General features: G+C 39.8%; 2 protein-coding genes across 4 annotated transcripts in view; one reads left to right on the top strand and one right to left on the bottom strand.

Moving 5' to 3' along the window:
- LOC108246388 (uncharacterized oxidoreductase C663.06c-like) overlaps window positions 1–1400 on the top strand; it is a 13697-nt gene extending 12297 nt beyond the window's left edge. Inside the window, exons 3-4 of the mRNA XM_037978260.1 lie at window positions 26–136; window positions 731–1400. Of these exons, the coding sequence (XP_037834188.1) occupies window positions 26–136; window positions 731–844 (225 nt within the window). The 3' untranslated portion in view covers window positions 845–1400. The remainder of the gene's footprint in view (window positions 1–25; window positions 137–730) is intronic.
- A 4130-nt stretch (window positions 1401–5530) lies between these two features.
- The window catches only part of bcar1 (BCAR1 scaffold protein, Cas family member), an 89655-nt gene continuing 71948 nt past the window's right edge, over window positions 5531–23237 (bottom strand). For all 3 annotated transcript variants that reach the window (XM_017433909.3, XM_017433907.3, XM_017433908.3), the window contains 6 exons: window positions 21801–21950; window positions 16547–16642; window positions 16038–16427; window positions 12857–13720; window positions 9299–9388; window positions 5531–6998 (listed from right to left, as the gene is read on the bottom strand). In XM_017433909.3, coding sequence (XP_017289398.1) covers window positions 6453–6998; window positions 9299–9388; window positions 12857–13720; window positions 16038–16427; window positions 16547–16642; window positions 21801–21950 — 2136 coding nt within the window. In that variant the 3' untranslated portion in view covers window positions 5531–6452. The remainder of the gene's footprint in view (window positions 6999–9298; window positions 9389–12856; window positions 13721–16037; window positions 16428–16546; window positions 16643–21800; window positions 21951–23237) is intronic.

Here is a 23237-nt window from a genome sequence, read left to right as displayed (position 1 = left end):
GATCTGCCCTTTGTGCTGTCACCAGGCAGCACTGAACATGCTGACTCGCTGTCAGGCTGAGGACTTCAAGAGTCACAACATTCTGGTGATGGCCATCCACCCCGGCTTGGTCCGCACTGACATGGGAGGAGAGATGGTGAGGGCATGGAATATTTACAGTGGTTTATTAGCTAAAGAAAGGTAAAGTACTAAGTAAATAACTTATTTATACAGCGCATTTCAAGATAAAAATCAGCCAACAGTGGCAGCAGCAAAGCTTTAAGTCCCGCGACTTCCCTGCACACATTCATGGAATCGCATGACTTTTCTTTTAAGTATGATTTAACCAATTAAATCTAATTGTATAAAAATTAATATTTGAACATATAGCAGCAATGTAAGAACTATATGAATCCACAAGAGTCAACACCTGACAAAAATTATCTGTGGTGTATTTTTTATGTTAAAAAGGGGACATTCCGCTTCATTTACTTGGAGGTGGCAGGACTTTAAACTTGTACTGGGACCAGTTGACAGTGAAGGTTGGTCCTGTTCCTGATTCCACTTTTGTGTTTCTAGTCAGAGGTCTAGATATTATACAGATGTAGTCTCCAACCTCCACCCCCTATGGGACAGAAGTGCCAAACACAGACAGGTTGACAATTGGTGATCACTGCTGTGAAGTTTTATAGATAGTGAGTTTTAAAGACAAAGTGGTTTTGAAAAATTTTGTGTTTGTTCTCATATGAAGGCTCCACTCACCCCTGAGGACAGTGTTGTTGGCATGCTGGGTGTGATGTCAACACTTAGTAGGAAACATACTGGGACGCTGCTGGACTGGGAGGGCAACACGATTCCCTGGTAGAAGTAACCGGCACACTAGGCCAGCTGGAAGATGATGTGATCATAAAACCACTGATGGATTCTGTGTTCATCTCTTTCTTTCTCTCAGACCAGTTTGAAATAAAATGATTTAAAACTTGTTTGGTAGTTCAAAAAGAAAAACACTCTCCAGCTACAGAAATCCAGATAGACTCAGACTTTAATTGTGTTTTTAATCAGAAAGGTCAAAATAAAAAAAATATTTTGAAGTTACTTGCAGTAAAATCAGTGTGTTTGTCTTTTAATCTAAAATGGAAGAGTTGTTTTGGTTTTAATGCTCCCCTGGATGCGGTGAGAACTAATGTGACAGCCACAGATACAACTTATCATGTCAACAAACATCTGTGTAAAACAATTCACATTAAAGGCCTAGTATTCCTTGAAGAAATTTCATCCACCACTTTTCATGACAGAGTTTTAATTCATAATGGCCATCACAGCTATGTCTTGTGAGATGTTAATGCTTGGAGTACGTTCTGAGGATGATTCTCAGCTACTACCACATAAACTTTACTTAATTATCCATAAATTTAGGCATTTTATAGACATTTTTGTGTTGGCAAAGGTAGATTAGCTGTTGCAACCATCATAAATAGGTTGACTGTAAATGTCAATCAGTTTTAGATACACATCGAGTATTAGTTTCTGAGAGTTTTGTCAAAATCCTTACAATCAAACCCAATTTATTAATATAGCACATGTTGTAGGGCTAAGGGCTGTACATAAAATAAAGAGAAAATAACAACAAACCACAAGAGACCATAAAAACTATTTTTTTAAACTATTTAAAGAAGTGGTAAAATACTTAAAATAAATTCTGCAAAGAATAAAACATTAAAATAATGTTAAAATGTTAGCTTTCATGCTGTACTAAAAGCCAATTAGTACAAATGTGTTTTTAGATGAGACTTAAAAAGCACCAAAAGTTGAAGCCTTTCTGATCTGGAAGGGCAGCTGGTTCCACAGTTTAGGAGCGACAGCTGAAAAGGCCTGATCACCTCTGTGGACCAGCCTGGACCTTGGTACAACTAAACATAAATTATTATTAGATCTGAGGGATCTAGAGGACACATAAGGCTGCAGGAGGTCAGACAGATGTACAGGAGCCTGCCCATTCAGGGCCTTATAGATCATCAATAAAACTTTAAAATCAATTCTAAAACAAACTGGGAACCAATGAATGGTTTATGGTTTAATCTACTGTAGTACACTTTAGAAATGAAGATAAAAAATATTTATTTAACACTGGTGTGACTTTTTGACCTGGACATTCATGGCTGTAGCCTCAGATGTATTCTCTCATACAAAAAATAGCACCATACAGGTGTCAAAATAGCTCTAGCGCTTCAGAAATACAGAAACTAAATTGAAATGGGTTCACCTGAAACAACCACATACTCTCTACACAGAGCATGTGGTAACAGCAAAAAGAGACAGAGGGAGCCAAACTGATGAAGAACACTGTTTGTCATTCGTTAGGTCCTTGCCTTGGAGGATTCAAGCTATTATAAAAATCAGAGATCATGCAACAAAGTACTAATGGCTCTGTGTGTTTTTCTCATGATTCCATATTCTTTCCTCTATTTATAAAAAGGTAATTGTGACTAACTACATCATTTTTTTTCTTTTTTTTTATTTCCTAATGCCAGAAGGTTGGATTATAGTTAAATTATAGTTTTGTGGTATGTCTGTGCACCGTCTCTGTATATTTTAAACAAATAAACAACAAACAAATACAAAGTTAAACAAACAATTGAAAGAACATCCTGCAAGAGTGGGGACTCCATAGTTTTTGCCAGGGGTTGTAGCTTTTCCAGGAGGATTTTAAGGCATTCCCAGGCCAACCAAAAGACATAGCCTCTCCAGCATGTCCTGGGTCTTCCCAGGGGTCTCCTATCATTTGGACAGGAGGGTATCCTTACCAGATGCCCAAACAATTCCAACTGGCTTTAGTCACATGCATGAAAATGTGAATTTGAGGGAAAATGACTGGGTATCATGCTTAATCCTATGTTATACATTTTTGGCCTCGTCCACACGGGAACAGTGTTTTGTAAATAAGCAAAGATTTTTTTTAAAATGTAATTTTATCCTTGGGTGGCACAGCGGTGCAGTGGTTGGAGCTGTCACCTTCCAGCAAGAAGTTTGCAGGATCGCATCCCAGCCTGGGGCCTTTCTGGTTGGAGTTTACATTCATGGTAGGTTAATTGGTAATTCTTAAATTGTCTTTAGGTGTGAGGGAGAGTGTAAATGGTTGTCTCATTTGTCTTTATGTGGCCCTGCAATGGACTTGTGACCTGTCCAGCGTGTCCACTGCCTCTCACACAGTGACTGCTGAAGATAGGCACCAGCTCCCTGGGACCCAGAATGGAGAAGTGGGTAAAGAAAATAAATGGATGGATGAATTTCATCCTTTCATTCACACAGAAACAATATTTTAGGAGCCTCTTAATAGTATTTTTAAAAATGGGTTTCCAGAGTGAGAAAATCCTTTTTTACTCTGGAATCATGGTATTTGTATTTGACATCCTCATCTCTTTGTTCTTATGTTTAGTAAGGAGTGTCTCCTCCTCTTTACTGTTTCTAGTGTATTTTTGTAGCAATGTTACAGCGCCACATACAGGCCTAGTATAGTTACTACAGCATTTTGGGTAGTTTTCTGTGTTTCCATGCGAATGAAAACATTTCCTAAAATATTACCATGTTTCTGAGGGATTTTCTTTTTGAAAAAGCAGCATTCTTGTGTGGATGGGGCTTAGAACTCTGAAATCTGAAACCTCCTCCTCTGTCTCCTCCTAAGTCTTTTTTATGTAAATGACTTCCTTCAACTCCCTCTCAAACCATCTGTCTTCTCTGTCTTGAAAATGAACAGTGTTTTCATCAGAAGTGTCCCTTATCCTTAAGGTGTAGGTGAACAGCTGAGTCCTGTCCTGAAGAGGTGCTCTCCTGTGTTGAGCCACGCATCTGTGGAGAGGCTGTATAGTTCCTCCAATATAGAGGTCTGAAAATTCCTCGCTGCACTGAACTGCAGACACCACACCGCTCAGTTTGTTTAGATGCCTTATGCTTACATGCTCTCTGTCTGAGAGTCCTGTTAGGCTTAAAAGGATAGAGTTATATAGATTTCCTGGCTGGCTTGCCCAGTTAGGACAGGTTTGGAGAGCTTTTTAAAAGTTTTTCTCTTGCCTTTGCTTTCTTTCTGTGCTTGTGAGGACATGTTACACCCAGTGGTGTAAGGTCCAATTTCATGCAGTCTAAAATTGGAATGCCGCATTTTCCAGTTTTCCCGGATGGGAAGCAAAATGTTTTTACCTTCAGAATAGAATTCAAGTTGCTTTTTCTAACTGTTAGGATAACATTTTACTGTTAAATGTAAGAAAAAAATACAAATGAAAAAATGTGCTGATAAGAACCTTCAAAAACTTTGACTTAACATGTGCAGTGAGTGGGTCAAGTACAGTGAGTTGAAATGTGCTGAGTGTTGGCATTTCATAATGCCAGTTAGTAAAAAGGTGGATAAGCATAAGCACAATTAAAACCTTCCCTCTTGCTGTTTGAAGCTGCAGAAAGTTAACCACCCTGTTCACAGAGAAGAACTCCAACACCAAGGCGCTCAGCCATGGGCTTGTGAGTCCACACCTGCCCAAAGCCATTCTCTCTTGGCAATTCCAGAGTAGGAAAAAGCCACATTCCTCTTTAGGAGTTAAGTTTCAGAGCCCAAGCTCTGTGTAGAGGTGAGCCCAACTATATATATTGCTCAGCCTCATGCACAAGATCTGGTTCCTTTCTCACCAGAGATGTGACATCCACTTCCCTAGCGCTAGTTTATGCATAAGGAGTTGGCACACTCAAGGACTCTCTCTCACCCTGGAATCACCCAGGAGGAGCTAGACAGTGTTGCTGGGGAGAGGGAAAGTCAATTTTCCTACTGGAACTGTTCCCCCTGCGACCCTACCATAGATAAGATATAGAAAATGGATAATAATGTCCTATATGTAATTGGATTGTATTATACCTGGGTCGAATTGGCTGTAATTAGATTTGAATCTGGATTTGCTTTGAACTAAATTTGGACTTGTAATTTTTGTTGAGTTGCGATGGACTTGCGACGTGTCCAGGGTGTTCCACCTCTCACACAGTGACTGCTGGAAATAGGCACCAGCTCCTCTTGATCCAGAATGGAGAAGCGGGTAAAGAAACTGGATGGATAGATTTTTGTCGAGCTGACTTTTGTTGTTAGTTGGTGCTATATAAATAAATGGAATTGGGCTAAATGATACTAAAATTTAAAAAATGATTGGGAGGTATTGCTGGGTCCTTGTATAAGTCACACATATTTTTATGCTTCAGATACAAACTTTTGTTGATTGCAAACAAGGGTTCTTGCTTCAAATAAAAAAGCGGTATGAACTTGCAAAAAAGCAAGTGGCCAACACAAAACAAATTAAAGGTACTCTATAGAGTTTGTGGAAAAAATATTTAAAATGCTTTTTTTTTACATTACAAAAATGTTAAAAAGTTTGACCAATGTGTTGCAACCAAACCTGGTTTTCATCAGGGTTGTTGTGTTTTATCTGTTGGCTACTTGCTATTGCTATAAGGGGACACTTTCTACAACACATATTTTCATGTGGTGGTAGAAAAAAGGACACTTAATATGACAACGTGAAATAAAAACAAAATACAGATTTAATGGCATTTGATGTATTTTAACACTTTTTCAAATACGTGCCTCTTACAAAACAACATAGGTACAGCTTTAAAAAAGCATCTGAAATGGCTCAAATCAGATGTTTAACTGCTCCTGCAATGATACAGTTTGGGGACATTTTTGGCAGAAGGGTTGCCTCGGTGGAGTCACTGTTCAGTCATTTTTTTCACCGAGGCATACAGCTGATGTTTGAACATGTTTGTCACTGAGGAAGAGGACTTCAAACTTACTACAACATAGTTATACATACCATGTGGAGTTTAGACATCCATAACAAGAAGGACACAAGGATCAGAGCCATATTTATACAGAATATTAATAATTATTGATATTTTCTAAAAACTACACTTATGTTTTCATATTTTCTTTCTTCAAAAAAGGGAACTATTTCATTTGATTTATATAGTGGAATTTATTTATTTTTCTGTTTATCTCGCTGAACAGGTAACTTAAATATTTACAGTGATTACTTTACAGCCATTGGCACTGCCCACTTCAGATATAATAGCCACGCCCACCTCGGATATGATGGTTTTTTTTTTGTTTGTTTTGTTTTTTGTCAGGAGGAACACACACTGAGGAAGGAGGGAAGAGAGAGAGGAATGATCCCAGTGTTAAATACACAGACAGAGATTAGATGTGATGCTGTCGGCCCTGATCCCAGACAGGGTCCGTGACCACCAGGATACGGGCTACCTCAGACCTTCATGCTACATGTCAGGAGGATAAGAGATGGAAAGTATCACTGTGCTGAGCCCTGCATGTTGTCCAACCTCACACCAGTTCCCCTCCCCTGTCCTGCTGGGGTGCACACTGTTCACTCCCTCCTGTTTGTGGGAGATTGCAGTCTGTGTCACTGTTTGGGCCATGCTCCCCCCCCCTACATGAGCAGAAGCTGTCCCAGCACCATTCTGAACTGCTGCGTGCACCCTGCCAGCTCTCTCACCCTCTCCGTCATCTCTCTGGCTGCTCCGGGGGAAGGATACTGCAGCGCTGCCGTCTTGGTACTGATCACAATGTCTTTGAGTTTCTCACACAGGGTGTTGCTGCTCTGGGCCACCCGGGCCCTCACCTCGGGACACTTGGCCTGTCGTGATAACGTGTCACCTATGAACACCAGCTTGTGTGCACTGAGGATGACAAATTTGCTGTGAGCCACAAAAATCTTTGGTGGCTGGTTAGAGTTGACGGCGGTGAAGAAGGCATCAATGGCGTTGTTTACAGTGGTGATGTTCTGCTCACACTGCTCCTGGTAGAAGAGGAGGAGTTGACGGTCCCCGTGACACAGCTTGGAGGAAGAGGGATCTCCAGGGCTGTTTTTGGATGACTGTTTGGCCAGAGGATGATGTGGGGAGGGGGCCCACCCTGTCAGGTCATTGCTGATTGGCCGGCTGACTTCCTGCTCAAGCCATTCAAACTGTTTAATCTTAAAAACAAACAAAGCAGGAGAATTAATATTTGTTCATTATAACTTGTTAATTAAATGTTTGATTCTGCATTGATTCATTCATCTATCTATTTTCTGTATCTTTTTCAGGATTCAAGTATCTGACCCTAACGAGATGTAATCATGTGCTGTTTTTGGTTCCTTGAATTGTAGTTGTGCCTGTTTAAGCTTCTGAAAGTGCTGTGATTGTTGGTGTGATGTCATTTCCTACAGAAATTTGTGTCAGAGCCAAATCATCCCTACTGCAGTTTTCAGTTATCTTAAAAAAGAATAATCAAGTCATCTTTGAAGATCTGTCTAATAGTTAGAACCTTATCAGCCATGACATCAGTCTTAGAGCTCAAAGTAAAAAAAAAGCCCCATATTTGGCTAGCTATTAGCGCAGCCTGGACAAATACTTTTACCTATTTCTCCAAAATGTGTGCTCTAAGACTGACTCACGGCTGATAAAGTAATAACTATTACACAGAACAGAAATAGTCTTAAACTACTGGAGTAAAAGAGAAAATAATTGGGGTGTTGTGCCTAAAACATTCTTTGTGTCATTTTGCCAGGCAGGAAAACCCCCCAAAAACGTTTGAATTTACTGTGTTTTCTGGACTATAAGGCACACTTAAAAGCCTTCAATTTTATCAAAAAACAACAGTGCGCCTTATAATCCGGAGCACCTTATATATAAGAAGTCGTAATGTTTTAGTATGACTTTGGTAAACTACAATGCCACACCACCCGCAGCGTTAAGGCTCAGTTACAGTCGCGCAGGGCACCATGCACGGCGCACAAACCTGAGCGAGTGGTGGAGGCGTTTATACTTGACACTAACATTGATGCAGTACTCTTCCATGAGTTTTGAACCGTTTGATTATCTTTGTGATATCCCATAGAGGGATCATATAAATGCTGATACAGGCGAACCAGCACCGCTAGAGCACTGAAACCATCCATTTTGAATGGAGAGCGAAGTTACAATAATTGGGAGGTGCATGATGATGCACCTTATTATCTGGTGTGCTTTATATATGACAGAAATTTGAAAATGGATCATTTATTGACAGTGTGTCTTATAATCCAGTGTGTCCTATAGTGTGGAAAATATGATATGCTTGTGTCTCTAAATGAAGGTCAATTAAAGGAGAGATTTGGGGTTTCAGTCCAGGCAGATGATTTAAATGGTAAACAGGGACAGATGCTTTATTCCATTGTTTTTATTACATTAAAAAAAGGTTTCCTAAGTTTCTATAATTTTAGATCACTAGAGCTGTGTTTTTGTTTTGTTTTGTTTTTTTATTGTTGATTTTTTTGGTATACAAATTTCCAGGTAATTATAGTCTAAAATTTGCTGGGAGTTGGCGCAAACATGTTGTTTAATGGAACTCCAAAGGAAAAAAAAAAATGTTTTTCTCACAATTTTTGTGTCTCCAAATAGTCCCAAACAACCAGGTGGGATACTACCTTAATGCTTCCCAACAACCCTGAACGTTCCAGGTAATTTTAAAGCTACAGCCTCCCTACCAGGACTGTTTTCTGGAGTAAATTTCAACCCTGGTAATCTGTTTTAGCCCTAGTTCCTAAAGTGGGAACAGAGGTGCTGCAGCACAGAAAGAGAGCAACCATACTCAAAGTAAACATGCACTACAGCATGTACCACATACAGTATTAAGGCACATTTCTACTTCAATGACTAAAGTAGTTTTACTCTGGTCATTTTTTTTACGCACCTCTGTGCTGTAATTCAGGTCAGTTGACTCCACTCGGCTCATCAGGAGAAGAGCAGAAAACCTGGAGAGAACCTGTTCGTTCTGCCAGTCACCCATTTCGCAGTCTGTGGACTGTGTTGGTGGTATAGATGCTCTCTCTATTGTTAAGTTTTGGTCATTGTCTCTCTTTTTTACAAACTGAAGCATGGTGTTTAAATGTTTAAGCTAAAAAAATAGCTTGGTGCTGGTTTCTCCTTTTGGGTGAGGTTTTGAGCCTTGTCTCGTTTATGTTTATTGACTAAACTAACCTTTTAATAATGAACTTTTCAGGCTTTTGGCTAAGTTTTTATTTAAAATCATGAACTGTATACATTTTTAAATCAAGTTGTTTTTATCTCATCATATTGTTACACCCCCCACATCTCCTAGATCTAAAATGGCAAATGTAACAGCAACATTCTTCTTGTGGACTGAAAAAAAATCAACTAATCCAGTTTCCCTTCTGTGCTCACTTTCCTAGTTCAACATGACAAAATACAGAAAGTGGAAAGGTAGTCAAACACACACACAAAACACAGGTACCTGCTGCTGCTCCAGTTGTGTCTTGTTGTGTCTGATGATGTTGCCTTTCTCCAGCAGTTCTCTTTGGTTCTTCTCAAACTCTTCTTTACCCTAACAGAACAACACAGAGTTGTTACACTGACCAACACTCACTTCCACTCAGCAGTCTGAGTCTGTCTCCCTCTGCTGGAAACAGAGAGAAGCTGTTTCTTTCTCAGGCTTACCAATAGCACAAACAGACAGGACTGATTTGGTTGCAATGATTACATGACATGAAGACTGTGTAAGTTTGACAGAGAGGCTGACTGTGGCTTCCAGACATGGATTGCCATACTTGATATTTTCTTAAAATTAAATTTTCAAACTTCCAACACAACATGGGGACTTAAAGCTAATTTTTAATCTGACCACAGTAAGAATATTTTTTACTGTAGAGGACAGTGTGAGTTAACATTAATTAGATATAGCTTAAAGAGATTAAGACCTATTTCCTGTTTCTCTGCGTAGTGTTGGGTGCTTCTCACACCAGGATGCTTAAAATGTGGCACCCTTAAGTTTCAATATGCTATTAATCTTATTCATTTTATTAATCTGTTTGTGTATGTTGGATAATTCTCAGGGGTGGCACAGTGCCTCCCAACAAGAAGGTTGCAGGATCACTTCCCGGCCTGGGGCCATTCTGGGTGGAGTTTGCGTGTTCTCCCTGTGCACACATGGGTTTACTCCGGGTACTCCGGTTTCATTCCCACAGACCAAAAACATGCATGTTAGGTTAATTGATGACTCTAAAATTGTCCATAGGTGTGAATGGTTGTTTGTCTATATGTGGCCCTGCGATGGACTTGCGACCTGTCCAGGGTGTCCCCCGCCTCTCGCACAGTGACTGCTGGGGATAGGCACCAGCTCCCCGCGACCCAGAATGGAGAAGCGGGTAAAGAAAATGGATGGATGGATAAATCTCAGTTTTTGGTTAGGCACTGAATTTTTCAAGCCTCACCTGCTTCAGGCACAAAAAGGGGTCAATACTTATTTCTGCCAATAGATGGCAGTCGTGGTTTAGTGACTGACTGACGCTCCTAGGCATTTTACAACAGAAGCAGTCAATGAGCGGTGAGAATGATGAATGTATTGTGTACTGCCGTCTATCTGAAGCTCTGTTTTGTGTTACAGGTGAGGTTAAACACATATATTGTTTATAATATGTTCAGTGATGTATGATAGTGTCAGGTTGGCCTTTTGAATTTCCAAAAAGGTGACCATATTATCGGTGATAATTAGCTGGGGAAGCTAAGTTGCTGCTCCTCTACGTTGTGTGGTTCCGTCATCGACTGTGATGATATATTGTTGTCTTTCGAGGTGGAAAATTGTGCCTTTAAACAGTGTTTTACTTTCAGAGAAGACAATGTATTTATTAATGTTCGAATATATTCTGTTTGTCGCACATTATTAATATGTTATTGATAGTTGAATGCTGATATAGCCATTTTACAGCAGAAGCAGTGTATGAGCGGTGAGAGTCAGGAATGTATTGTGTACTGCCATCTATCTGAAGCTCTGTTTTGTGTTACAGAACGAATAAACACTGGTCGCACTGGAATTATGTCGTTTTCCTCTTTCCATGTGTGCGGCAGTGGCTCAGGAGGTAGGGGTTTGTCTTGTGATCGGAGGGTTGCTGGTTCGAGCCCCTGCTCCGGCTGTCTCAGCCTTAGTGTCCTTGGGCAAGACACTTCACCCGCCGTGCCTACTGGTGGTGGTCAGAGGGTTCGGTGGTGCCGGTGGCACCTCACTTCTGTCAGCCCGCCCCAGGGCGGCTGTGGCTACAATGTAGCTTACCACCATCAGTGTGTGGATGAATGGGTGAATGATTGTAGTGTAAAGCGCTTTCGGGTCCTTGGACTAGATAAAGCGCTATGTAAGTGCAAGCCATTTACCATTTAACAAAACCACATGAGAAAAACAAAAACAGACTAAGGTTCACATCCACACGGGAAAAAAAATAGATTTTAGATTTCCACACGGAAATGGAAATTTATGAGCCCATAATTTTTCAAAACCAGGTTCCAGAATAGGAAAATCTTTGAACATTGTTGCGTTTGCATGTGGACAATGTAAACACAACTTTTTGAAAACAAATGTCATAGACCCACCTACAACCCTAAGTATGCCAGATTACTTGCTTCGGTTTGTGCTACATATGCCAGTTGATCAACTACAGCAGAACTGTTGTATGCTGTATTTCTTCAATAAACAGATAAGACTGATGAACAATTTACACAGCAATTTTTCTGGATACTCTGCCTGAAATCCTTCGTTATGTTCATGTATTTGGACTGACACAACTCCTAATCATATGACACAATGTAGACACTTTACTTTGTGATCAGTCCAAAAAAAGTATTTGGTTTTTGCACTTTTATTCTTCATGTTTTAGTTCTTGAGTTTACAGTTCAAAGCGTATGCTTCATGTACTCTTTCCTCTTTCTGGTGTGCTTTCGTTACAGCGACACATACAGGCCTGGCATTGTTACTACAGAGTTTCGGTTGCTGTATTCAGTTTGACTACAGCAACCCAAATAAATACAGTGTGATTCACTAGCTAATGTCAGCCAGCCATCCCTAAGTGAACCACTGCACGTGAGAGAAGGGGCCGGCAGAGAACGGCTGGCTGACATTAGCGTTCCTGTTTCGGGTCAGCCGTGAGCTAGACGCTGCTAACTCCACGGAGCACGAATATCCAACATCCAACTTAAAACTAACTACACTGCTGTCGCAAACCAGTTTCCTCCCCAGCTGCACAAGAGTGGGGGGAAGCTGTTTTACACGTCCTGCAGTGTAATCATCGAACATAAACGCAAGTCATCCATCGACAAACACTTTGTGTCTGCAAAACATGTGAAGAGAGCTGCAGACGAGGGACAATCCAGAAATGGTCATGAATGTCAGTTTATAAGCTATCAATGTTCTCAAATAAAGCACCTTTTGAGAATGTCAATGATTGTTGGTAATTATCTTACAAAACTAGTAAGTTTTTTTGGTTTATATATTAAAAGTTATGTTTTTTTTATTGATTTTAGTAAAAAAAAAAATTGCAACTTTTTGTCGCAACTTTCAGGAAAATTAGGCGTTTTAGCCCACAACAATCACAAAAAATGCCTGCAAAATCCTGGAGGGACTGGTGAATGAAAACATTTCTAGAACGGCACTCTCTTTACATGGAAAATGATAATTTTGGAAAGTCAGCATTCCAGTTGTGGAATGGACCTAATATCCCTTTCATTGGTTAATAAACTACCTGTGACTCAAACGTGGCCTCAGACTCATTTCTGCTTTAGAGTTGATCTGAATCAGCTAACAAACAAAGGAGGGACCACTGTTCATATGTGAAGGACGTTTTTTTAAGTCAGAAGGTTGGAACTTTGAAAAATTATAGTTTTGTAACATCTATTTTTTAATACAAAAATAAACACTTGCAAGAACATCCATCAAGATTGGTGATTCCATTGTTTTTGCCAGAGGTTAAAGTTAACTCTGAATGACAGCAGGACACACGGACAATCTTGTGTGCGTGTGTGTGTGTACCTGTAAATGGACGTAGTCATAGTCCTCCATCCAGCCTTCCTCTGTGGCCTCGTATGGCCTCTCCACGCCTTCCTCCTCCTCTGCAGCTGTAAACTTTGGTGGAGAGGGGAGGGGTCGTGACTGAATGTGGACTTTCTCCCCTCCCTGGTAGGTTCCACTTCCTGATCCTGTCATTTCCCCTGGGATTGGAGGGAGAGGCAGCTGCTGCTGCTGTTGCCGGCTTATTCTGTTAAACAGTAGTGAGGCATTGCCGTGGAGAAAAGAGGCCAGCTGCTTGGCGTCATCAGGGATGCCTCTCGCTGTCAGGATCAGTCGATCTAAGTCATCCCCTCCTGGTGTTGGAGTTGAGAGTGCTGTGTGAGACCATGACAGACTGTCTAAGCTCTGACTGTGCCTGATCAAACTCTGGAAGACCTCCTCCATCTTTCCCACCTGACGGCCCAGTTTAGTCTGCAGTAAGCGGTCAGTGGCCTGGGCAGCGTTTGCAACAGCGCCTCGTGCAAACTCTAGGAAGTCTCGCACAGTGGCACGCACAAGGTCAGCAGCCTGATGAATGGCAGGAAGGTTCCCCTCAAGCTGAGCGGGGCTCCTCCAGTTTCCTGTGATAAAGGACATCATGAAGGAAACGCTGGACTCAACAGCCTGTTGAAGGTGAGACAGACGCTCCATGGCCTGATCAAGGTCCAAGATCAGGGGTTTCCCAGAACTGGGGCCAGGAACAGGAAATGAGGGGGTATCGCGGACAGGGACCATGTCCAACGATGAAGTAGAGTGATTGCTTCGTGAGCTTCCTGTGCTTGAAGCAGACAGGCGCTTATAAGAAACGGTCAGTTCCTCACTGGTTGACTGGGCGTCACGGACAACCTGTAAACCAAACAATAATAATATCATCTGGTTCACAATCTGTCTCAATTTCATCAATAAAACTAGAAAATGATCACAGATTACTTTATTTTTTACAAAGGAACTTTGCAGATTTAAATGTCTAGCATTACTTGAAGGCATACATATCACCTGCCACCTTAGTTTTAGACTAAGGTCATCTGATGTTGAGAAATGATGGTTCTAACAATTTTGTAAATGACCTTATGGGTGATACCATGAAATAATGTGAGATCTTATAAGCTGTGTTAACTTTTAAAGTATGTGTTGAGGATGATGTTAAGCTATAACCACATCAAATATTAGCTCAATATCTGGAAATTGACCGAGTTACAGTGCCTATAATAAGTATTTTTATACAGTGTATGTAAAGATCTGGTTTCAACTGTATTCATTCTCTGAATCTCCTGATCTGGTTTTGACATATGGCATAGAGAGTAAGCACTTAATAATTTATCTTCACAAACCTGTTCTGTCTGACCATTTTTTAATAACCTTTGAGTTTATTGGCTGACTACACAGCCACTGAGAGGAAATTTCATTATAGTAGATGTTTATCTGAGAACGCTGTAATCTCTTCCATTATTATTCTCCTCTGTCTCACAGAACAATGCAGCAACTTAGACTTTTACTTTCTCCTAAATTGTTTATCTTGTTGATAATATTACAACTTCAATGCAAACATCTTTTGATAAAACTGCTTCTCTGAAAAAGAAAATGATCAGTCAGAGGAAGTTGGCGCCTTGGTTTAATTCAGGGTTACATACTTTAAAACAAGAATCTAGAAAGTTGGAAAGAAAATGGTGCTCCACTAACTTGGAAGAATTATGTTTAACCTGGAGAGATAGCCTGCTTACATACAAAAAAGCCTAAGAATAGGCTAAAATCTTTCGTTTTTGATAGATCCTATAGCTACGGTTGGCTTGGGTTTTCTGAGCTATCCCTTAGTTCTGCCGCTATAGGCTTAGACTGCTGGAGGACAATTTTAACTACATTTCCTGACTCTGCTGTTATCTTTACTTGCTCTACTTTCCATGTTTGTATTTGTAATTATTGCTATCATTACCATGTGTTATTCTTCCCATAGAAACTACACCTAAAACAGTCTGTCTTTGTTTGTCTGTGTCCTGTTGTCTCTAACCCCAGCCAGCTGAAGAAGATGGCCACTCATCCTGAGCCCGGTTCTGCTGGAAGTTTTTTCCTGTTATATGGGAGTTGTTCCTTTCCACTGTTGCCTATGTGCTGCTCAGGATGAGAGACTGTGATGCAATAAAGATTCAACACAGTCTGCTGGGTTCCTTAGATAGAAAACTTTTATTAATTGTTTTTTTTTTATGATGTATGTGAATGTTTTTGTAGAGTACCCTGAGATGACTTTTGTTATGAACTGGTGCTATAAAAATAAACTGAACTGAGCTGAATAATTTTGACACCTGCCAGGGAGCTCTTCCCCCGACAGAAAAACATCAGCAGCTACAGCCTCAAATGTCCAGGTCCAAAATCTACACCAGTGATAAAATAATTATCTAAAAAATTTTCCAAATCTACCAAGATGGGTACAAATCAAGCCAAGGTGGATAATAGAATAATGTACATGGTCTTGAATACAATCATTTTATTATGATCCTTTAGTTAACCAGGCAAGTCCCGTTGAGATCTCAGCTCTCTTTTTAAAGGAAGGCCTGGGCCTGAAAGCAGCCTAATATGCATGTTTTTAGACTGTGGGAAGAAACCACAGTGCTCTGAGAAAACCCACACAAACATGACGAGAACATGCAAACTCCACACAGAAAGTTGCTATGAGGTGACAGTGCTCACCACTAAGCTGTCATGCTTTTACATACTGTGCACATGAAAATAGGTTGTGTTTTTCAAAAACTGATTATGCAAAATGCAAACGCACAGCTCGCTGTTTCCTTAGTCGTAACTCAAAATTCAGTGAGACTGCAACAAAGAATCGACTATTTTCTCACCAACTAGTCTCCAATAGTCATAGCCCAGTGAGATACTGGCTACTGGCTTAAATACCAGCAGGTGGACTAGTTGAGCAGACTCAGAGAAATCACATTACAGACTCACACACAGTAATATCTGTTCTGAGCAGGTAAAAAGTCTGATTAGTCCTTATCAATAAGCAGAGGAACAACTGGAACCAGGCTGACTGATCAACACAAATGGTGACTAAAAAAGACATTTTCTGTCATATATGCACAAATATAAATTGAATATCTCTGTTCTAAATTTTATTTAACAAGCACGTTTTACTGCAAATGTGGAAACAGCCCTTTAACTGTCCTACCTGTGGGGGGACATCGTAGATATACTGGTCTCCCCTCTCTCCTCCTCTGTCCTCCCGTTCCCGTGGGAAGTCGTAAACATCTTGAACAGGGATCTCTCCAGAACGCAGAGCTGCTGGGATGTCATAGATCTCCTGGGGGGGCTGGCTTACTGTGCCCCTGTCTCTGAGATGATGCTTGTCGGTCAAGATGGTGGGTGGGACATCATATACATCCTCTGGAATAGGTGGCTCGTCGTCATCATCGCTGACATTATTGTGCAGGTAATGGCCAGAGGGGACAGGTGGTTGGGACTTCAGTTTAGCAAAGTGGGGTGGCACATCATAGGTCTCCTCCCTGACTGGGTGGGCATCAGAAACATCTTTACTCACTGATGGGGGGAAGTCATAAACCTAAAGAAAAGAGCAGAGGGAGTTCCACCCATGTGTATCCAAAATATCATCAGATTTCAACCTTAAAGACAACTAAAAAACGTTTTATGAAACAATAACTTTTAAATGCAAAGCCTTACAGTCTGCTGGGGGTTCCTGTCTGAGCTTGCTGGGGTGTCATATATGTCTTGACCACTAGAGGGCCCCTTAACCACCATGGGAGGAGTGTCATACACCTTAACACAGAGAAAAAGACAAACATACAAATTAAAGCTTTTACACATATCAAATTGTACCTTCACAAACACACATACCTTCACACATGCAGCATACACAGGTCATGATCTGTTCCTCATACATATTCCCAATTCCCTTGGGGAAGAAAGGAGAAAGGGAAGAAGGGGGAAGAGAGCGGCGGATTCCAGGGTCAATCCCACCTGTCGCCATGTTATGTTTTAATGAAAGGTTTTTTAGTGTTAATGAAAGTAACGTCTTACAAATGTTTTTATTGCTTTTATGTGCAAATACTGTAAATTAAAACACTTTTTATTTGCCAAAAAAGCGATCTTTTTAAAAACTTTATAGATGAAGAGCTTATTTAATTTTGTTTACCGTTCTAGTGATAAATTTATTTAAATTTATCAAATTATACTGTATACTATAAACTTGATACAGTATATTTTAATGTCATTAATCATATCCAGTGATTATTTTCATTTTTTACAGCAAATTAACAGTTCAAACTATAGTATTTTTTTAAAGTATCTTTCCTAAAGTACTTTCTGAGTGAAGTGAGTGATAAGTCATTCCTAGTGTATGCATTACATTATTACCAATAATTCAGAATCAATAGCAGCTAATATTTATTCACAGTAAAAGACCATAGATGACCTTAAAATATACTGTATCAAGTTTATAGTATACAGAATAATTTGATAAATTTATTTAAATTCATCACTAGAACAGAAAACAAAATTGAATAAGCTCTTAACCCCTTACCACGTAGCGGCCCGCCCACGGGCCGTTTTACTGCCTTTTCTATTCAAATCTGTATAGTTTTTGCTACATTTATTGTTTTTATGAACTTAAATTTCAAAATAGCTGTGTTTTGGCGCCACTTTTGATTGACGTTTCGTCTGACCAACTGGGTTGCTCTCTGCCCCCCTAGAGCCCCTCTAATTTCCCATGCGTAAAGTCATGAAAGTCTCCTCCCCTCATTTGCAAGCATATAGCTCCGGTCAGTCAGCCCCCAAGCCGGTTCTGACACCACAGGCCGGTAGCCAATGAAATTCCGGTCACGTAATTTTTCTGGGAGGGGGCTCAGAACTTTTTAAGACTCCCAAATCAGTCTGTGTATAACGGTCTAATAGAGAGGCTGCTTCATGCGTCCTGCGCGTAAATGCGGTGAAGACTGTTTTTTGTACTTTTTTCAACATAAAAGCTGGCGAAATGACCAAAGGAGATAAAATACACAACAGAAGAAGTTCTGGAGCTGGTGAAGAAAAGAAACAGCGACTTTTTAGACATATGTATGTAGCTGATGACGGTCGGACATTTTGGTCAGGGCGGACATGACGAAGCACCGCCATTTTTGTGTGTGTGTGAATGTATTTATAACTAATGAATAACAAATTTTTTTTTTTTATTATTTTTGTCGTTTGAAGCCTGCAAGTGACTCCGAGCCAGAACGGGAAGAGCTGAATGAGCTTTCGGAGTGGGTGGCAGCTGTGACGTCAGCGAAGCTCCGGAGCTTTGTGCAACTAAAGGCGGCACCCTAAAAATATGTAACTGGACACTGAATTTGAAGTAGAAACAGTAAAATGGTTTGTAAATAGTTTATGTGTGGCAGTAGTTTGTGAGTAGTTTGTTGCAATGTAATTACTTTTTCATATTTTTTCAGTAAANTATTTATCCTGTACTGTATAATATTCATATTGAGAGTGACTTCATTTGCAGAACAGGATTCGTCTCAGCATCACCTTTCATTTGAGCCCTCACTGACGCCTGTATGTTGAAGCATGTAGGAGTTAGAGCTTTCTGAAGTTACATATCCATTTGGCACAGTTTGGCACAGTTTGGAGAGGACCTGGACTTTCCCTCAGAAAAACATCTAAATTATAGTGATTCTTTTGTGCTAATTTTCTAAAATTTGAACTCCACGACAATAAAACTTCATTCTACAAGCTCATTTGGTTTTTCCGGTCTCAGCACCCTTCCTCCATGTACAGTAAGTTGATGAAAAAAAGAGAAAAATCTAGGAGAGAAAAAAATGCTTGAAATCTCTGTGTTTTCACTTCAATAACTACTAATTGGTTAAAGTTACAATCATTTTGACTGCTCAGGCAAAAAATTAAAAGTGTTAACTTCACATGGAGCCTAATCTTTAGTTTGAACCACAAAAGGCTGAAGAATAGCATCTAATTTAATTTGGGTACGTCTTTTCCAGGCTTCTTGAGCTTTTTGAAGTGGAGTGGTAAGGGGTTAATAAATTAAGTTTTTAAAAAGATAGCTTTTTTGGTAAATAAAAAACGCTGCGTTTTAATTTACAGTACTACACTATTTGCACAAAAAAGCGATAAAAACGTTTTTAAGGCGTTACTTTCAGTAACACTAAAAAACTTTATTAATGGGAAGAGCGATGGATGAAAAGTTCCACTTCTTTGACGGCTCTCACTGTCTTCCAATGGTTATTTTTGAACGTAAATAAAATCTGTAACTTGTTTCCTTGTTTGTGGGGGAGGCGGGTTTCAAATAGAGCTTGACCCCGATTGGCCGCCTTCCATTGTGAGCTCGGACACTGATAGGCTAATATGTCGTCACAGTGATTGGCCGAGTTCCATTGTGAGCTCGGACACTGATAGGCTCGGTCCATTGTAAAGTGGTGCGCCATTGGGTTCAATGTGAGAATGGAGAGGGGCGAAGGCTATTGGAGAAGAAATGCAGACTAACGTGAGCGAAGTAGCACCACTGCCACCCCAAATGACAGGACAGAGACCCTTGGGCAACCACTGATCGACCAACCAAAACCTCCTGAAAAACAGTTTTTTGGGAGAAGCTTTGGAGATCCTTGAGCACTTGTTGAGGGATCAAAAATTCAATTTTCTGCAGTTTTCATGGAGAACTATGGAGACCTTTGAACAGGGACATGCGGTCAGGGGAGGCAGGTGAGTCAGAACCTCACCTGTCATCATGACAAGAAAAAAAAATGATAACATAAAATGAATATTAATATTTGTCCACTTATCTTTATGTATGACTAATTTTTGAACATTTTTATAGTCAAAATCGCTGAAATTGCTTATTTCCTGTTCAAATACAAGGGTGAAACACCGGGTGCGGCAGAAACAAGCCGAGCCTCACCTATGAATGCGCAGTCCATCTGCAATTGGCCCGTGCCTGTTGCTGTATCGCTGCATGTCGCCAATATAATGGTTTATATACCCTGATTTTCCACAGTCTGGCTAATGTCTTTAACCATTTCCATTTAATGTTTGTTAGTGACATATTTAGTTTTGCTGATGGGACATAAAACCGCAGTAAAAAGGCACAGGGTGAGGCAGGGCAGTACTCTGCCGCACTGAAGGGGGCGTACGTGAGCCAACGGGAGCTTGTTGCTGCTGTCCTTTTACACAGAGGCGAGTGACAGTCACGTGCACTGCTGCGAGCCGTTAATTTTTTGTTTTGTTCCATTGGACTGCCAAAACGGTAATTGTAATGTTTTTTCTTATCTTATCTTTAATATGTACCTTACGTGAGACAGAGAGAGAGAGTGTGTGTGTGTGTGTGAAGAACGCTGATGAGATATGAAATAACCTGTAGCCAATTGAATAAGCTACCCTTTTGGGTTTACATATTTGTAAATCTGACTCTAAAGGACTCAGTGCCTCACCAACCATGAACCTCACCACACGCCACTGCCTCTGAGTGACCCTGAGCATTTGTTGAGAGACTAACAGTGCTCTTCCATCAGTCTGACTAGTGTTGAAGAATAAATATCTCTTAAAGGTAAATAATCCAAAATGAACAATAAAGCTTTGACACATGATGCCCTCCTACAGGGTCACCAAGCACTCCTCCAAGACCAGATAACCATTGCTCTCTGATGATGAGTCTGTAAATGATCACTAAAAAAAACTCAGAAAAAGTTAGAGATCATTGAGTGTTCAATAAAAGATCACTGAGAGACCTGGCAATTTTTTGGCTATTCAGTTGTCTCACCTCTGAGAAAACGGGTATGAAGAAAGATAAAAATGTAAGATGAGAGGATAGGAAAGAGCAAAAGGAAAATTTCACTGAATGATGTTTGTTCCTTTTTATCAGGGCTGAAATGTTAATGGTCCAACCTAAACAACACAAAGAGTTTCTGAGGCCGCAAATCATTTATTTGTCACTTGTTTCAGTCTTAACAACCAAACTCTAGAGAGCAGAGCAAACTTACTGGGAAAGAACATCACAAAGATATAAAAGTTCAAAATGTTCTAAATAATAATTATATCCAGTTCAAATTGTGAGTCATCACAGTGTTTACCTATTTAAGGAAAGGGCTGCTAAAATGTTTTTGTTTTATGTTTAACAGTAATGGGTGTTCATATAATGACATTATTTATCTCGGTAGTGTGTGTGTGTCACACTAGTGTCAAAACCAACATTTGTAACATATTAAATCACTTTTAACATTGCATAACTTATTTGATCCAGTTTTTTAAAGATAGCAAAAGTCATGTGTTCATCAGTGAATCTGAATCACTGATGAAACAAAACCAAACAAAAAACAGAAAAGTATGAAGCACAAATTCAGGCTTTCAGTATCATGAAAGAAGACTCTCTGAGCTCTGCTAGATTAGCATGGTAACAGGCTGAACTCATCACCTGCTCATTTGCTAACAAAAAGTGATTTATTACAATATTTAATAGCTATGATCAATAAAGTGATTTGCACATTATAGGATAGCACCAAGGTTAAATAAACATTTAGAGTTGTTATTTCAGATGTTTGTACCTTGACCTAAATAGCAGTAGGTATTAAATTACCCTGCTAAATTACAAAACAGTTTTCTGCTATATTACTCTGTGATTGTTTTACATGTGCTAATGGTTTAAAATGATTTTTACATCCTTACCTTTCCATTACTGCAACTTGCTGTTCTTTATGAATAAAGACTCAGAGTGAGCAGAGTTTTTTTTTATAACTTTAGTTGATAGAATGTTTTTTGAGCAAAGATAAGCACCAATAGACTCATAGAAACCCATTTCACATGAACACGCTCACAGACTAAAGAAGAAAATCTGATTTAACGTAAAATTAAACCATTATTCTAGTACTTGTTATTTCTCAGTGGAGATTTAGGTTTTGAGTCAGTCTGGTAATTAAAAACAAAGAGAGAGATGTCTGACCTGAGTGCTGTACTGCTGGCGGGTGGGAGGCACATCATATATGTCCTGCTGGGCTGGAGGCTGATGTCTTGGTGGAACATCATACTCGTCCTGGTCTGATTTCCCTGTGTCGTACACGTACACCTGTCCAACACGGGTAGGAACTACCACCTTACCACAGAAACACAGAGAGCAGGCGGGGGAAGTGGATGGAGTTAGAGTCAGAACAATAAGATCTATGACAACAGCACAAACAGTCTGAGGGTACCATAAGCTAGAGACAATGTTTAGGTATATAAGCAATAACTACAAAAAACAAATTTTAAATATTTTCCGAAATCACCCCAGTGAGTATCTATTTATTACTCTATTTGTCATGTAACATCTGTAATCTCTTTCATCAGCTAGTCTAGATGTCTGCAACCTTTACAATAGAGGGAGCCATTATTACCACCTCCTACTAAATATAATATGTATAGAGCCACAAAATCAATTTGACTCTTTAAATAAAAACAAATTTTCTCTCTATATAGTATATGGAACTTAAACTGTAGTATACTGTATATATAGTATATACAGTATACTACAGTTTAAGTTCCATTATGACAATTTTCTCAAAAGAACAATATTTATTTCATAACAAAACTGACACTTTCTTGTTTAGAACAATGAGGTTATTTCAGTTTTTCCCATTTTTGAAAAAATTCATGAAATAAGTAGGTTATAGATAAATAAAACATTTAGTTGCATTCTGTCTTGAAATGAACAAACATAAAAATACATCAGATTGTTGTTTTTTTATCACTGAAGTCTTCAAAGGGTCAAACCTTTAAAAAAAAAAAAGTGATTCTGGTACTGTACTCAGACGAATTTTAGATGTTGGTCTTTATTTCTATTTTTCTTTTGAATAACCTGCTGAATGTTATGTAATTTGCTAATCTCTGTTAAAAAGTTAGTTCCCAAAGGCAGCCTAACATGCATGTATTATTAGTGTCATTTTATCTAGGAAATTCTATCCATATATTACAAAATCTGGACCAAAAGTACCTTTTTTCACTGTCAATTTAAACCTAAACTAACTCAGGTTTATGTTACTTTTTTATGAATGAGAGACAGTTTTCGGTGAAAGTGAGCCACTTCAGAGAGGCAGAGGAGCTACATGCGTTCCCAGAACCACCAGTTGGACACCCTTGAGCTGGTAGAACAAAAGGCTTCAAAAGGCCCCGAAGATTGTTCAGTCTCATATGTGATATGCGGTGAGGTTCATGGTTGGTGAGGCACTGATTCCTTTGATCAGTGATTTACAGATATCCATCCATCCATCCTCTTCCGCTTATCCGGGGTCGGGTCGCGGGGGTAGCAGCCTAAGCAGGGAGACCCAGACTTCCCTCTCCCCAGCCACTTGGGCCAGCTCCTCCGGGGGAATCCCAAGGCGTTCCCAGGCCAGCCGAGAAACAT

This window comes from Kryptolebias marmoratus, linkage group LG11, assembly GCF_001649575.2.
Source record: "Kryptolebias marmoratus isolate JLee-2015 linkage group LG11, ASM164957v2, whole genome shotgun sequence".
In the NCBI taxonomy this organism is placed as follows: Eukaryota; Metazoa; Chordata; class Actinopteri; order Cyprinodontiformes; family Rivulidae; genus Kryptolebias; species Kryptolebias marmoratus.
This window is presented reverse-complemented; position numbering and strand designations above follow the sequence as displayed.